The sequence below is a fragment of the Topomyia yanbarensis genome, chromosome 2 (genome assembly GCF_030247195.1).
Source record: "Topomyia yanbarensis strain Yona2022 chromosome 2, ASM3024719v1, whole genome shotgun sequence".
Taxonomy (NCBI): Eukaryota; Metazoa; Arthropoda; class Insecta; order Diptera; family Culicidae; genus Topomyia; species Topomyia yanbarensis.
This window is the reverse complement of record NC_080671.1, coordinates 455,758,459-455,776,635: the sequence shown is the minus strand read 5'-3', so window position 1 is coordinate 455,776,635 and position 18,177 is coordinate 455,758,459. Positions and strand designations below refer to the sequence as shown.

At 37.6% G+C, this 18,177-nt stretch overlaps 1 protein-coding gene across 1 annotated transcript in view; it reads right to left on the bottom strand.

The window, feature by feature from the left end:
- The window catches only part of LOC131685868 (nephrin), a 548,850-nt gene that overhangs the window by 105,267 nt on the left and 425,406 nt on the right, over positions 1-18,177 (bottom strand). Inside the window, exon 7 of the mRNA XM_058969878.1 lies at positions 15,889-15,961. Coding sequence (XP_058825861.1) covers positions 15,889-15,961 — 73 coding nt within the window. The remainder of the gene's footprint in view (positions 1-15,888; positions 15,962-18,177) is intronic.

The following is an 18,177-nucleotide window of genomic DNA, read 5'->3' as shown; positions in this document are numbered from 1 at the left end:
AACTTCCGGATACAGGAAAGCATTGCAATCGGTCGGTACGAGTTGTGGTCGGAGGCTGGTTTTCCCGGTTTTGCGATGGCGATGACCTTCACTTGCCTCCAGTCGTGAGGAACAATGTTACCCTCAAGGAACTTGTTAAATAAATTCAGCAAACGCCTTTTAGCAGAATCAGGCAGATTCTTCAACAAGTTGAATTTGATTCTGTCTAACCCCGGGGCGTTATTGTTGCACGATAAGAGGGCAAGTGAGAACTCCACCATCGAAAACGGTGTTTCGTTCGCGGTATCGTGAGGAGACGCGGCGTGGTATGTTTTCTGTACCGGGACAGAGTCTGGACAGATCTTCTTGGCGAAGGCGAATATCCAGCGGTTTGAATATTCCACGTTCTCGTTAATACTATTTCGGTTACGCATACGTCGAGCCGTACCCCAAAGAGTGCTCATCGCTGTTTCTCTCGTTAACCCGTCGACGAACCGGCGCCAATAACTGCGTTTCTTGGCTTTCATCAAACACTTCATTCGCTTTTCTAGCGACGCGTACTGTCGATAGCTATCGGGTAACCCGTCGTCCCGAAAGGTTTTATACGCAGTGGACTTTTCCGCGTACAGTTTTGAGCACTCTTTGTCCCACCACAGGGTGGGAGATCGTCCGTGGGTGTTCGCGCCCGGTACTGGTTTAGTCTGAGCTTGATTCGCACTGTCGAGAATCAAGCCAGCCAAAAACCTGTACTCTTCCTCCGGAGGAAGTTCTTGAATGGATTCGATTTTAGCGGATATCGCGGTCGCGTAACTCTTCCAATCAATGTTCCGTGTGAGGTCATATGAGACATTGATTGTTTCTGATGGTCTTGAACCGTTGGCAATTGAAATTACGATAGGCAAATGGTCGCTACCGTGGGGATCAGGGATCACCTTCCACGTGCAATCTAACTGTAGCGAAGTCGAGCATAGAGATAAATCCAACGCGCTTGCGCGTGTTGGTGGTGTAGGAATCCGTGTCATTTCTCCCGTGTTTAAGATGGTCATGTTGAAATTGTCGCAAAGATCTTGGATTAATGTTGATCTGTTATCATCGTGAAGACCACCCCATACCGTACCGTGCGAGTTAAAGTCTCCTAGAACTAGCCGCGGTGCCGGTAGGAATTCCGTGATATTACAAAGCGTTCGGTTCCCTACCGACGCTCTAGGGGGAATGTAGATGGAAGCAATGCTAAGGTATTTGCTTTTGATCCTTATTTCACAAGCGACAACTTCAATGCCTGGTGTCGAAGGGAGGTTAATTCGGTTGAAAGAATAGCACTTTTTGATCCCCAAAAGTACTCCTCCATAGGGGTTTTCTCGATCCAGACGAATTATATTAAAGTCGTGGAAGTTGAGATTTATATCGGAAGTTAGCCAAGTTTCACATAATGCGAAAACATCACATTTTAAACTATTTAGTAAAAATTTAAAGGAATCAATTTTCGGGAGGATACTTCTGCTGTTCCACTGTAGAACAGTGATCGAATCAGTGACCTCGTTCGATGACTTAGCCATCGAAGGATACGATCGCTGCAAGGAGGGGCCATTTAGTAGTCAACTGCTTCAAAAATGTTTGCACTATAGGGAGAAAACGTATCAGAAGGCTTTTAAGAGGATCGGTAACATTGAAAGCTGTGAAAATTAAGTCCACGATGTCAGAAAATTTCATTAGTCCATTACTGGACTGAGTGTCTGTTTGAAAAAGAGGGACACTTGGGGTTTCTGGTGTCCCTGGAAGTGGTGGGTACTCCTTGTTTGAATTAAAATTTCCAAATCCAGGAGCAGATTGCTTCGGCATTAGTGCAGCACTTCCGTTGGATTTATTAGATGTGGTTGGCGCACTCTCAGAGGAGGACACCTTGGGACCCTTACGGGGCAGTCTAGGGGAGGCAGGATTTCTCCGCTTCCTGGACTCCCCCGGGTTAACAAAAGATGTTCCCTCTTGTGGATTATCAGATTCTTGCTCAACAGGAGCCAAAAGAGCAAAGGAGTTTTCGGAAAGGACAGATGGCGAAGCATTCTTTAACATTTCTGCATAAGAGCGCTTCGAGCGTTCCTTGAGGGAGCGCTTAATTTTATCCCCGCGCTGTTTGTACGCAGGGCATGATTTAAGAGCATGCGGAGGGCCCCCGCAGTAAACACACTTTTCAGTGTCTTTGTCACAAGAGTCATCCTCATGCTCTCCACCGCACTTGCCACATCGTTTTTTATTGCCACAAAAGGTGGCTGTGTGGCCCAACTGTTTGCAGTTGCTGCAGTTCATTACCCGCGGTACAAACAGGCGTACAGGCAGGCGAACCCTATCCAGAAGGACATAATTTGGAAGAGACGATCCGGCGAAAGTCACCCGAAGCGAGGCTGATGGTATATAGGATTCTTTATCTCCAGCGAGCGTGTGCAATTTCTTGCAGTCTAATATTTTCACCGGCTTTAGTAGGGGGTTTTTAAAACAGCCAGCCCCATACTTCAGCACGTCCTCGCATGTCAAACTCGCCTCGGTTATGACCCCGTCGACCTCTACATCTACACACGGTACATACACCCTATAATGCTGCGTAAAGCGGGTACAGGAAGCAATCCCGTTTGCCTGTGCGAGGTCGCTAACAACAATTTTTAACTTATTCGCGCGAACCTTTGTAATCTGGGTCACGGCCGAGTAATGCTCTGTCAGATCACGTGATATTTTCAAAATATCAAATGATTTATTGGTGGTCCGGAAGTAAACCACAAATGGCCCAGTCGAGTTCTCTGGGTATGCTTTTAGGCGAGGGGGTTTGGTAGGAGGCTTATCAGGGGATGTTTCATCATCCATATTATCATCGGTGGGCTGACCGTCGAGGGACATTTTAGCGCGAGATCAGCACTTCGCGCAAAGAACGATAAAAAGAGCAGTAACGGAATGTATCAAGGGCAAAACAGAAAATAATAGTAGAAGGGAAACAGGTACTTATCTTTTCGATGCCGATGACCTTTGCTGGGACTGGCTGACAATACCAGCACGACACACTTTGTTTTCGAAACAAAGGCCTAGCAATCACAACTGGCTTTGACACTGCACTGAGCACTGGACACAATAAAAACTGAGCCGGGGAAGGCAACTGCAAAAGCACTAGCACACGTCTTATCCGAGCGCAAGTCGAACAACGAATGTTTCGTTAGTTTTGTCAATACTTGTGCATTTCGTGAAATTATGGAAGTTTTGTGATATCTCGCGAATTTTGTGAAATGTGATTTTTTACACTTTCTAAAATTTAATGAAATTCATAAAATGTTGTCTTTTGTACGATTTAGTAAACTTCGTAAAGGATTGATTTTTTTGAAAATTTTGAGGACGTGAATTTTGTAAAACTGTGAAATTCTGTGAATTTTGTGCAGTTTTGTGAATTCGGATAGTATGTGTAAATTTCGTTACATTCTGAAAATTTCGCGAAATTTTTGAAATTTTCAAGAATTCAGTGAAGGCCCGATTTTATCAGCCTGCAATTTTACCCGCGATTTGTCAGTCTTAAATGAAAATCCATTCGATGCGTTCTAGCAGACGAATTGAGCCAAACTCAAGTAATTCTTATCTTATTTTAGATCTTCAAAATATCCAAACTTAAAAATATCCTTTTTTCCAAATTTTACCCTCCTGATATAAATTTATTTAAGATAATGAGAAAGGGTTGTGGAGTTAGGTCTAGGAACTAAAAATTAAAATTACATTAAAAAGATTCTTAAATATATCCCGATTTCGTCAGCCTAAAATTTATGAAAGGGCTGATAAAAACTGGTTTTCACTGTATTTGTGACTTAAATGAAATTATTAAATTTTCGTGAATTTTTATGAATTTTGTGAAATTTTGAACTATTTTATGAATTTTGTGATATTTTTTGAATTTTGTGGAATTTGCGTTTTACTTCGTCTTGTCAAAATCTGATACTAATTTCACAAATTTAAAAAAATCACAAAATTTCATAAAATTCACAAAATTTTGATAGCCTAATCTTGCGTGATAAATGAAATGCTTTTAAAGCCACGTAAATTTAAAATAGAGACTCTCGTTTTCCTATGAAATCGCAATAATCTTTTCTTTTTTATTCGCACTAAGTAACTTTCAGTAAACTTCTACCAGCAAGAATAAGTTCTAGTATGAAAATGTTCAGTTTTATCTTACAGAATTGACAAAATTTTGAATCTATAACTGAATCACTCCTGAACATGTTCTAAGGTCGTTTCTTGACTCGAAATTATTTTTCCCAGTCGAGCGAACTTAAGTGTGTGCTGATTCAGTTTTAAACGTGTTTCAATTAAGAAAACAGCGTATATCAGTTTTAAAGCTCGAAAAAAGCTGTTTGAAGTAATGACAAATTTCTACCTTGAAACTCCTATATAAAATACTACGCTACTGAAAATGCTCTAAGGAATTTGGTAGATATGAAATATTAAAAATTAGATACAAAATATTAAAACTAAATCCAATCAGAACTTTCTCTTGGTCAGATGGCCTTACGTTTTATTTGACTACCAAGGATCGCTTCAGATTAATTTCGCAAACAAATTAAAACTGGAACTGCTCTAATATAACTCAATCTTCTCACCCACCGAAAACCTTAACTAACCCTCACCTTTCTATAGGCTCAAACCCAGTTGAGTCTGCTCGTACTTTAGAAATACCTACAGAAGCACGCTGGCAGATGTCTTAGTGATTAAAAATGCATCATGCATGTTTCCGAAATATGAAACGTGTGTGCCAATAAAATATAAGTAGCTGTATTGACTCATCATCCTAGGTACCTGCCAAATATTTTGAGCGCGCACGTGGCTGAACTCCACTAATTGCGTTGCAAGTTTAATCTATCTAGGCATCGAATCGAAAAAAACACATTCCTTATACAACAGGGAATTCTGTGATGAACAAAAAAATAATGTATTATTTTTGCATCAGACGCGTCACTAGTGCTGTACATAACTTCCATTCTGATTTATTTTTTTATTTATTTATTATAAATATATTTGACACGCCTCAATGCGTTAGCACAACTGAGCCGTGGATCTTTCGTGTTTTTACAATTTGTAAAAATAGCAAGAAATTATCGTTACAGCCTGTTCGTCGGGTCTTGTTGACGCATCTTGCTGCTGCGTGTTGAGATCCTCTTCCTAGGTGGTGAAATATTAGATGCGTTTTTTCCGCCCCTTGGGGGTCATTCGGTCTGTCTTCTCTCGCGTTTTCGTTTATGTCCATGTCGTCATCGGTACTGCATTCATGTTGCACACGGTCGGATGTTCTTATTTGTTGTTTGTGCTTACGGGTCGCTAGTGTAAATCCTCCTTCATCGGTATTTTATTTCTTATTGGCGATGTTGGTTGTTTGTTTCGAAACATTTGCTGTAATTGTTGTTACTTCGATGTTGGTAATGGTAGTTGGTTTACTGGTACTGGCCACGATCGTTGTTGGGCTGGTGTTTGTGCATGCCCGGTCCGCAGTCGTTGGTTTACCAACCGGTTGTGGTTTAGCATACGAAGAATGTATATCGGCTTTGATCGCATCACGTGGAATTTCCTTAGCAATCTCTGCGCAAGGTTTTCCGTGGTGTAGCGGCTGATCGCAATATTGGCACGTAGGAATCTGCCCTTGATACGTGACTAGAGATCGTTGAGAATGTGTAATACCTTGAGGGCATTTGCCTGAGAAGCTCAAGTAAGAAGGAATAGGTTTTGTCGGACGCATTCTCACGACACGAACGCCATTGCGAAGTCCTCCAAGTATCTTCCGTAATACTACTCACTTCTCCGTATTTTGACATATTTTTTTGATAACGGAGGATCTAGTACGTGGTGCCAGGTCATGTATCTTTATTTCAATACTGTCAACATCTATATACGTTGGGATATTGTATAAAATGTCATTACATTCGACGACGTGTTTCATGTTGTTCTGCGAAGCGAATGATTCTGCTTGACTAATGTTTTTGAACATAATCAGTACCACATGACGTAAATGGTGGAATTGCACCGCATTAGCTTCTGCCACGTTGAGCTTCATGTTCACCTTCAACAATTGCTCCACTTCACGAATCGATGGTCTTGCCGGACATTTCGAGAAGTCAACGGCAACACAGTTTGCCCGCAATGGGTTATACTCTTGGTTCGTATGGTCACTCATTGTTTGTTCACGTTTCACGCACTAGGTAGAAGGAATCAATTTTTGCCTTTGCAAATAGAACAAGCGGCGCGCGGGTAAATTTGATTACTTGCCCTGCTACAGCAGCGGAGCGATTGCTAGCGTCTGAACTGAGCGCGATGAGAAACCGAACTGGACTTCCATTCTGATGACAGTTCCCACTGTTTTCTGGTAGCCGGAAGTCACCATCTTAGACTTCAAAATGGCGTTAATCATCAATTTTTGTCATCTACTGACCACCCACCTGACTCCACCCATGTTTTATGATTGTTCTCACTACCTTGTTGTAACCGGAAGTCGTCATTTTGAATTTCAAACTAGCCCTAATCGTCAATTTTCGATGTGTACTGACCACCCCCTTTCAAATGACATCCATATTGATGATGGTTCTCATCACTTTATAGTAACCGGAAGTTGGATTTCACTGTGACCACAATAAACAATTTCCGCTGGCTACTGACCTAAACGGATCCTATATCTCACGATGTCTAGGACGTCGAAAAGTTTACTAAAATTTCATCATCCACAAGTCCAAATCAGAAATATTTTTCATGCCGGTTGTCTATTTATTTTTTTTCTTCTTAGCCACTTTTGCATTAGGCTGTGATAAATAACAGAAAATTTTAACCCACTTTTGCTCTCTGTTTCTCATATACTCTAATATCCAGGATCGCCGAAAGGGAGGGGGAACGTGGTGTTTCCCCCCGGGCCCGGAGTCTTGTAGGGGGTCCGGACTTTGAACAGAAGGAGTTATTCTGTCAAATATTTTTTCAATAACATTTTATTTGAAAATTCAATTAGAGTTTCAATGTTGGTATGATTTAATTTCCTTCAATTTCTATTATAAAGCGAATCGTACATTATTACATTATAAAATTTATACTGCATTAAACTAATCAAAGGAAAATTTTGAAACTTGGAACTCTAAAACGATTTTACCGCGCAGTGGGCAAAAAACAAGATCTTTTTTGTGAATTGTGTTTTAAAAGACTGAAATTTACTTTCTATTTCATACTTTACAACAATTATCTCATAATTTTGACCAACTACTTAAAAAATTAAGTTCGTTAAAGTTGAAAGTTCTAGGCTCTCGAAATTGATTTTGATTCGTATTTTACTAATTAATTCGAAACTTTCAATCTGTGTATGGGTTTCAAGAAAACAGTGGTTTTTTAATTGATTAGTACAAATGCGATTTTTTATTTTTTTCAAGAAGACATGTGACTTCTATTTCTACTTATTTCAATCCAACGTGGCTGCTAAATGAATCACAAAATAATGTATTAGAAATGAGAAAAAAAAACTCAGCAACCTTCTTTTAGAAAGCTCGACTGGTCAAATATGATTTGTGAAACGAATTCTGAATAACTCCACAAATCAAAAAAGAACAAGAAAATTCACGAAGAAATCGATCCACAGTAATTTTTCGTGTTTTTATTTAAATACGAGAACCCGACAGTTTTTGTCATTTTTAACAAGCTTTCTCAATTTAAATGAATTTTAGCATTTTTTCTTTTGTTTTATATTTGCTTTTTTGTTTCTTTTTCCATTTTCCAAGTTTTGTATTCTTTCTATTTTCTTCATTCAATCTTATTTTACTTCTACTTCTATATATTTTGCCCCATATTTTTCTTTTTCCATTTTTACTATTTTTGTGTCTTTCTTAAAATTTGTCCCATTTTTTGCATTTGTCTCAATTTTTCAATTTGATTCACTTTTTCATATTTTTTCCATTTTTGCTTTTTATCTATCGTTTTATTCGTTTCTTTATTTAACTCAATTTTTATTTTCTATTATTTCTTTGTATTTTTTTATATCTTCCAATAAAATTATTGTGGTATTTTTGTATCTTCCTTTTTTCCATATTTTTCATTTTAGGTTTCTCTCATTTGCTTTTTTTTCTATTTTTTCGTTTCAATTTTTTTGTGTTGTGAAATTTTCTGTTCTCCATTTATCAGTTTTGAAATTTATGCTTTTCTTTTGTATGGATTTTTTTCAATATTCACCCATCTTTGTTTATTGGTATGTTCCATTACACTTAGCATTTTCTTTTTTTACACATTTAAACAATTTTGAATTCCATGTTTTCTATTTTGTACATTTTTTATATTTTTCTTATTACTTTATCTTGATTTTTTTTATGTTTTGTGCATGTTTTCGGTTTTCCATTTCATTAAAAAAAAATTTAGCATTTATTTTTTGAATTTTCTCTTGTTCTCTTGTTTTTCTTCACAATAATATTCCTTTTTTTTAAATTTCTTCTAGGATTTTCATTTCTACCCATTCAAACAATTTGGATTTTACATGTTTTCTATGATATCACTATTGTCTGTTTTTGGGCTATTTCCACTTGTTCCTGTTTTCTATTTTTTCTTCAATCTATTTCCATTTATTTTTATTTTTAATACTTCTTTGAGCATTTTTTTATTTTTCATAGCTATTTTATTTTTTTTTTCATTCCATTCTTGTATTTCATCATTTATTCTGTTTTGAAACATTTTTAACATTTTCTTATTTCCCTGTTCTCATGCTTTCAATTTTTAAATGTGGTACTAATTTTCATATTTCAAAAATTTTGTATAATTGTTATTTTTACGACTATCTCAGTAGATCCATTTCGTTCATTTCTTTTATTTGTTATTGTAGTCTTGTTTTTATATTTTTGCTATATTAATTTTTCTTCCTTTTTAATTTTCATGATGTTTTAGTTTTAATTTCGTTATTTACCCGTTTTCACTATTTTACCCATTTTGCAATATTTTTTCTATTTCTGCAATGCTTTTCCAATTTTCTTTCTCATTTCCTTCGTATAATTTGATTGTTTTAATTATGCATTCGGTTTTATTTTGCTATTTATTCAAATGGTTTTCACACATGCAAGATTTTTTAAATTTTTCATTGTCTTAATTTTGTCCTTTTTCTGTTGTTTCTCTGTTTTGGATCTTTTTCTTTATTTGATAATGGCAAGTTTTGACTATTTGCGTATTTTTAAACTTTTTCCATTATATTAATGTCATTTTGTAGCTTTTGTCTTCTGTTTCATTGTATCTGTTTATTAGCTTTCCCTCGTTTGTTCCTTCTGTTATTTTTCTCATCTTAAATTCTATTTCCATTATCATTTTGCTACTATTTTCGCAATTTTTGCAAAGTTTTAATTATGAGGTCTTCAATAATATTGCACCAAATATATAAATAAAGAACTCGCGATAATCACCTGAATTAGTTTTCTCTGAAACCAAAAAAAAAATCAGCAACACTACCGAACAAATGATAATTTGTATTCTCAGAGACTGGCAATGTTGTAGCGCACCGACTTGGCCGAATGTGTTCATTTTTAATGAATTCTAGGTGGAACCAGACAAAGATTCGAAAGAATCCATGCAATACCGACTTCTGGATTAAATATGAATATATTGATAAATCGGCTACTTTCAAAGCCACTCCAAATTTCGTCGAGATATTAAAAAAGAATTACGATAAAAATTTGGTCGGCTTAAACTTGACGAATTTCTTTGCATGAAATTCAACAAATTCCAAAAAGCCCTCATTTGCCTTCTTGTAGGCTTTTTTTAATTTGACATTTGAGGAATTCCACGAAGATCCTTCCGAAAATCTTTAAAATCGTGACCGACCATCTTAGATTCTAATGAAACTTTACACGTTTCACCGTCATGCAAGACTAAATATTTTCCACAGGTAATAAGATTGTTTTGACTCAAGAGCAACTTTTCAAAAGGGCGTAAACGTTTCTACGTGCAAGAATTTCATTTTTTTTATTCGATTACTGTATTTTATACAGCAAAACTATCTGAGAACAAGGTACAGGGAATTAATACTTCTGTCTGAAAAAATATACACTGAAAAAAATGTTGTGTCATTTTTCAAAAAAACAAAAATTTATGATAAAAATTTAAATTGCGAAAAAAACCCATTTTTTTTAAATTTTTTATATTTTGTTACCAAAAACCTAAAGAGAAAAGAAACATTTTGAATGTGATTGCATGATGGAGAAAAAATCGGTAAAAAAGTTTTCCTACCAATAACTTCGTACATGTTTTTAAGTTTCATACTAATAGACATACAAAATTGTAATTCTATTACAGAATATAATTCTAAGCACCATTTAAAATCAAAATTCTTTTAACAAAAATCTTCCAAAATGCGATAGTTTTCGAGATATTTGAAATTTTGCTCCTTCAAAAAAATTAATTCGTGTGATTATGCTCTTTTTAAAAGTTATTCGCGTTACCCCATCAAAAATGTCAAAAATTTAATGTTTATCGTTTTAAAGACGTAAAAGCAACTTTTTTTTAGTGTATTTGGATCCTGGAGAAGCTTTCAATAAAAAAGTTTTCCTAACAACAACTTTTGACATTTTTTTATAATTCTTACTATTTGCAGTCAAAAATACAATTTTCGTTTTGAATATGATTCTAAACGTCATTTTAAATCGAAATGCTCTTAACAAAAAATTTCTAAAATGTAGTAGTTCTCGAGATATTTTAACTTTTGTTTTAACAACACAATTATTTTGTTTTATTACGACCTTTTCATAAGTTAGTCGCGTTTTTCCATCAACAATAATAGGTTTTTCAAAAGGCTCGTAAACTTTCGTGCAACTTTCTCTTTGACTTCAAGGCGATATTGTGAAACATTTTAAAGTTACATGAAAACAACCAACACATGATTCAGCTATATAGTTTAATCAACAGACTCTATGGTTGAAATATATTTTGGTTGCTTTCATGTTACTTTCAAATGGTTTACAATATCGCCTTGATGTCAAGGAGAAAGTTGCACGACAGTTTACGGGCCTTTTGAAAAACCTATTATTGCTGATGGAGAAACGCGACTAACTTATGAAAAGGTCGTAATAAAACAAAATAATTGTGTTGTTAAAACAAAAGTTAAAATATCTCGAGAACTACTACATTTTAGAAAATTTTTGTTAAGAGCATTTCGATTTAAAATGGCATTTAGAATCATATTCAAAAAGAAAATTGTATTTTTGACTGCAAATAGTAAGAATTATAAAAAAATATCAAAAGTTGTTGTTAGGAAAACTTTTTTATTGAAAGCTTCTCCATGATCCAAATACACTAAAAAGGTTGCTTTTACGTCTTTAAAACGATAAACATTAAATTTTTGACATTTTTTGATGGAGTAACGCGAAAAACTTTTAAAAAGAGCATAATTACACGAATTAATTGTTTTTGAAGTAGCAAAATTTCAAATATCTCGAAAACTATCGCATTTTGGAAGATTTTTGTTAAATTCATTTCGATTTTAAATGGTATTTAAAATTATATTCTGTAATAAAATTACAATTTTGTATGTCAATTAGTATGAAATTTAAAAACATGTACGAAGTTATTGTTAGAAAAACTTTTTTACCGATTTTTTCTCCATCATGCAATCACAATCAAAATGTTTCTTTTCTCTTTTGGTTTTTGGTAACAAAATATAAAAAATTTAAAAAAATGGGTTTTTTTCGCAATTTAAATTTTTATCATAAATTTTTGTTTTTTTGAAAAATGACACAACATTTTTTTCAGTGTATATTTTTTTTCGGATAGAAGTATTCCCTGTAACTTGTTCTCAGATAGTTTTGCTGTATAAAATATAGTAATCGAACAAAAAAATTTGAAATTCACACACGTAGAAACGTTTACGCCCTTTTGAAAAATTACTCTTGTATCAAAATATTCCAATTGCCAGAGAATATCATGGAGATTCATACAGCGAACACACCTGCAAAGTTTCGTTCAAATCGACGATGGTCATATTTTGCGGTCGGCCGGTTTCTCATGGAATCCCTCATTTGCTCTTGGACAGTGACGTCCAAGCAAGAGAAGAAACACAGGGGAATTTTGCTCGCGTATTGCCTGAATTCGAAGTACTTGCACGCCAAGTTAGTGAAACCGTTAAAAGTTACCAAATCAACTACCACCAGCGTAAAGGCAACCGGAAGGAAGAGTGGTCGATATTTTCAAGCATATGAAGCTGTCGAAGATCACACAGAAATATCTGATTCGGCAGGCTTTCTGTACCTGTGGTTTGATGTGACATTTTCATTGCGACCGAGCCCGTCAACAAGGAAATTTATGTGAAAAAGTGCATGAAAATAACGTCTTTCGTGAAGCAATACGATTATTCCACGCTATTTTGTCCGAATTTTGAATACTGCCATTACGGAAAAAGGACATGTAGTGGTATAACGCCTACAAGGATCTGGTGGCGCCCAAGGACAAGAACACTCCCAACACACCAGAACTCGGCCCTATCGAGGAATATTGGTCCATCCAGATCAAGCGGAACCTGAAGAAGACTTAATACTGTCAAAGTAAACTGTATGTGGCGAACAAATGGGACGAGGTGGTTATACAGAATTTGATGGCAGTAATTAAATGACGAAAGCATAGCTGAATATTTTTCTGTATTTTATGCTATTTGAACTTAATCATTGTTGTTTGACAAAACTTTGATTATAGACGACGCCGGTGTCAGTGATGGGCACACAGTGCGGACAGAGACCGACGGAAAATAAACAAAAAAAAAAGACCGTACCACCCTTTGAAATGATAAGTCATTGAAATTAACAGCACTATTCTCCTATAGTTCTCTATGAAATACATAATAGTTGATATTTATTTTTCAGATTTCAAGCTTAACAGTTTCTGTATTCGAAAAATCTACAATGATGGAGGGGGCCATTTTGCTAGATCCCCTGGGCCCGTAATTTCTCTCTACAGCCCTGCTAATATCTATTACGATATATTTCTCCTTGGTAGAGAAAAATTTAGGTAAAAACTATTTTTTCTCCACTAAGGAGAAGATTGTTTAAAATCGCCTTTGTGCGTTAAAAGCACAAACCTGTAACTAAATTAGTAATTGAATTTGCTTATCGACTTCGACTCATCAGAATCTGACACTAACTTAGTGCCATGACTAAGCCAACGCTGGATTGGCGCTAGCTCCAAAAACAAATAAACCAAAACATTTGACACAGGACTACTCTTAATCACACACAATCAAGTACAATTTTTGCTGTTACTAGCAAAATCCTAAAATCTACTTGCATACTCATTCTTGCACAAAGGCGACACTGCGATCCACGTCAGCACAAATTATGTCCTAATCATAATTCGTAACCAGTTACTTCCCCATCTATTATATCGCCTTCTGGAATTCGCTTCCCGGAAACTGAACTGCAATTTTATAGCTCATAAAAATATATGAACCAAATCTGCTCCTGGCTCGGAAATGTGCTGTCATCGCATCACGGCGGGTGTTAATTTAAGTGATACGTGCATTCGAAGGCATAATTCAGTAGGACACCCGTACTATCTGCATGTCGGCTATCATGCACGACATCTACGGTATATAGAGTGTGGATCGTAATTTCAGCCAAAGCGCGCTATAATTCCTTTCCCTGGGTGGTGTACGGGGGAAAAAACCCGAATGCGACACGTCGCATTGTCACTGTGTGTCCGATGCCTAAAATCAAGGGTTGCTGAGGTGCTGGAGAGGCGTAAGTTTTACGACTTTTCCGAGAACAACTCTTCAAGACGTCGTCCTATTGGCGAGCCGGTCGGTCGTAAGGTCGTTTTCATGAGGTATTTAACGATCTCATTTCGCCGGATTTATTTCCGAACAGGCGAACAATGAGTGTGTGTGTGTGTTTATGTGGATGGGGTGGAGGTATTCCTGACTGCTGATGAATAATGAAGATGAGTGTGAGTAGATTTCGGTGTAGAGAACTTGTTTGCCAACTTGTGGATGTGAGATAGTGCAGGGGTGATGTGAAACACTTCAGATGGATTGCTTTAGGTTAGCTTGGGGTTTCATTTGATAACACTTTCCGAAAGTTTTCCCTCGTCTGAAACTTTTCATCCACGTGCAACAACTTTCCTCTTGTTCAACCAATCAACAGAATCGAATTTTATCCGTTTCTAAATGAACTCCCATTCAATCTTGAAAGTTGATCCCAAAAAAAAATGTTGCCAGTGATGAAACAAAAGCATTTCTATAGATGAAATGAAAAAGATTACACTCAATATAAATTTAAATGTGTTGAGTAATCCGATGCTCTACTTCGAAGCTATGGTCGGAATTCACATCTGCTAGTTAGAGTGTACCTTGCTGACTTTTTCAGGCACCAAGCTAGTCTGTACAAGCACTTTACATGTTTTCAATTAGCAAAAACTCATCGCACTAATCTACCCTTCATTATTGTTAGGCTAATTCCGTACATGTCAGTCAAAACGGCTGTCATTTGTAGAACGCTGCCATGCAACATTTGCGAACCGGTCTAGACCGGGAGCCACCGCATGGAGTACGTTACCCCGTTTCGCCCACCTGACTGTGACTTTTTTGGGAAAATGTTCGATTGGCGTGATTTTTTAGACGAATTAAAGAATTATAGGTCAAATTAATCACCTAATGTAAGTTCAGAAGTGATATAATTGTAAGTAAAATCAAAAAATTCGCATAAGTTTAAATTCCAGCCTGGCGTATATCACAACAATCACATGAGGAGATAGCATCGCTACACAAAAAAACGAGTCAGGAAGCACTGGGCTGGTGGCCGTATTATTGTATTATTGCAGTCGTAACAGTACCTTTTCGCGTTGATCCTAAGAAATAAAAATAAACAACCGTCGAAAGTGGATCCCAGTCACCCCTTTCCCACTCCCTATACGAACTCAGCATTTCATCGCCCCGTGTGGTTTGCACTCCATTTCAAGTTGAACGAAGAGGAATGCAATTTGACGGCGCCGGATTACCCCGTTGTGTTTTCTGATGAAGCATTAGACTGGGTGCTGGGATGCATTGTTAAAACGAGTACCAGTGCTACCTGATAGCTAGATTGGGAGGTGTCAGAATAGTTTCCCTAATTGAAAGTGGTGTTGCTGGCGTGTTGGCATTAGTATCAGCTTAAAAACGGTGGATCATCATCAGAGCAGGCGAGCTGTGCGTTACCAACCTTCCGTATATGTTAGTTAACATTTGACGAAGATGCGATAACTTTATTTACTGCTTCATCCCGTGGTAGGTTGATAGCAACGAAGAAACGAAGGAAGGAAGGAACGAACGACGCACGGTTTGATGGTGCGATTTACGACGTCTGAGCCGGGTTGTGGATTTTCTGTCGCCGATGAACACGACGATGCCGATTATTATCAGTAGCAGCAGCTATCGTGATCACACCGAACGCCCAGCGTGTGTTGTTAGATGGATTTTATTACCCGCCAGCTACGATCTAAGCGATTGCATTAAGGGATCGGGTGTGGGCTGGTTTGCCACCATACATGTCGGGTCTGTGCCAACTTTGCAGCTCAGTTAATAAAGGATGGCCAATAAAACCATATCGCTTATACGAGCTGTGATGGGAAAAAAGACCGGGCCAGTTTTATGCTATGCAGAAGTTCGGGAAAATATGTTATTTACAGGGCAGCGAATTGCCACGCGAGACGATATCAGCTTCAGTTAATGGGTTTTGATATCGTGCTGGATGCGTTATGGTTTTTTTTTTTCATCTCAGCTGATCTTTTCTAGTTGCATATTTTTATGGCGCATAGAGAGTATAAAAACTGCTTACTTGTAAACTTTGCAATCATTCTAAAAACAGATTTGCCTATAAAACAACTACTATCTAGTGAAATCGAATGGATGTAGTATAATTAGAAACAAAGAATACTCACATTTCATATCTAATTTGACAGCAGTGGAAAGCGGTGGCACTACATGTCCGTTGCTAGCTTGGCACGTATAAATCTGAAATAGAAATTGAACATCAAATAATTAACAATGAACTAGTGGAATTGTATCATATCGTGTCGATGGTGAACTTTGCAATAGTCTCATTGAAGCATATAATATATTTACTATAGACTATGCGGGCATTGCAAGTTCTCAAAACGTTTTCATGTATTGATGAATTTTCATCCCTTAATGATTAACGCATAAACACTTGAATGAAAAATTATCATCAATAATTTTGTAATATTTTAATAACACATTTTTGAAAATCCAGCTTATTCAACAGTTGACGAAATATAGGAATTGGTATATAAGAATATTATTTCCAAGCAGCGACTTCAATAATAACATTCTCATCACATTGTTGGTTAAATATTAAGCGGGCTTCAGCGTGAAAAATATTTTTTGGAACTTTGCGTGAGGCGAATTGATCAAAACCTTTGTACATTATAGCATATCATTTCAATAACATGCTGCTGTCAGTCTCTACGCATCGCTCGATCGAGATAGAAGTGTTTTGTTTTCGGTCTGTTGGAAAAAGAACAGTGCAGTAATCCGCGTTCAAGGTTATTTTGCCATTCTCTGCCTCTTCGAGGTTTGGACTTTTATTCTTTTGTGCGTGTGTTAACCGTTAGGCCACATTCCTCAACCTTTTGTTCGTAAAGCGAGGATTGAACAATAACCAGCTATTTAAGCTGGACTGGTGCGTCGTGGGAAACGAGTATACAGATAAGTGAAATCTACCTTTTTGATACATTTACGGCTTTTTCCCGTCTGCGCGGGTGCTGACCCCGTGCGTTGACGGTGTCGATGGCTTCCTCCCCGGATGGCCAAATGGAGATCGAGTCGACTCCTAAGGCTCTCCCCCGACCCAAACAATATCCAGAGCTCTCGACCGGTCCCTTTGTGGTCTTCTTTCGGCCCAAAACAAAATCGCTGAATCTATTACAGATTTCAAAAGACCTAACGGAACGGTTCTCGGCTGTGATCGAAATAAAAAAGGTCCGCTCAGACAGGCTGAGGGTCGTGCTGACTAACTCAAAGCAGGCAAACGATATTGCTTGCTGCGAGCACTTTACGAAGGACTATCACGTGTATATTCCAGCTGTAAAAGTACAGTCCGAAGGCGTTGTCACCGATGACAGTTTGACATGCGAGGATCTGCTGCAGTACGGGGTTGGCCGTTTTAGAGACCGCATACTTCAGCCAGTGAAAATACTCGAGTGCAAGCGTTTGCACTCAGTAGTAGTTGCGGTGGATGGTTCAAAAACGTACCCCCAATCAAACTCTTATCGGTTGACCTTCGCTGGTACCGCTTTGCCAAATTACGTCCTCTTGCACAAGGTTCGTCTGCCTGTGCGTCTGTTTGTGCCGCGGGTCATGAATTGCACAAAGTGTAAACAATTGGGTCACACAGCCACCCATTGTAGCAATAAGGCCCGCTGTGGAAAATGCGGGGAGAATCATCTAGATGATTCGTGCAGTAAGAATGCTGAGAAGTGTCCTTACTGTGCAGAAAATCTGCATGATATCTCGGCATGTCCCGCGTACAAACTACGCGGGGATAAACTAAAACGTTCCCTTGCGGGACGATCCGAACGTTCTTTCGCAGAAATGCTAAAGAAAGCTACACCACCAACCTCAACAAACATCTATGCTCACTTGCCTCCTAACGAGGGCGAGGCTGATGACCCACAAGAGGGAACATCTACTAGGGCGCCTAGAAGTTATAGGAAGAGGAGGAACATTTCCTCTCCTAAAGTTCGTTGTAAAGGCCAGAAGGTATCCCTTGACGGGACTCCGAAAGTCACATCTATTGGAAGTGTTGCAACCAAACCGAAGCAATTAGCTCCTGGTCTCGGAGGATTAAACTCAGAGAAGGAGTTCCCAGCACTTCCCGGAACATCAAAAATCCCAAGTGTTCCTCTGTTTCAGTTCGAGAATAATCGCGGCACTGGAATTATCAAACTCTCGGACATTGTGGACTGGATAATAAAAACTTTCAATATAACTGATCCAATTAAAAGTCTTATGTTAGCTTTTCTCCCTACAGTAAGAACATTTTTGAAGCAGTTGACTGCTAAATGGCCCCTCCTTTCAGCGATTGTATCCTTCGATGGCTAACTCATCGAACGAGGTCACGGATTTGATCACTGTTCTACAGTGGAATTGCAGAAGTATCATCCCGAAAATCGATTCCTTCAAAATTTTAATAAATAATTTGAGTTGCG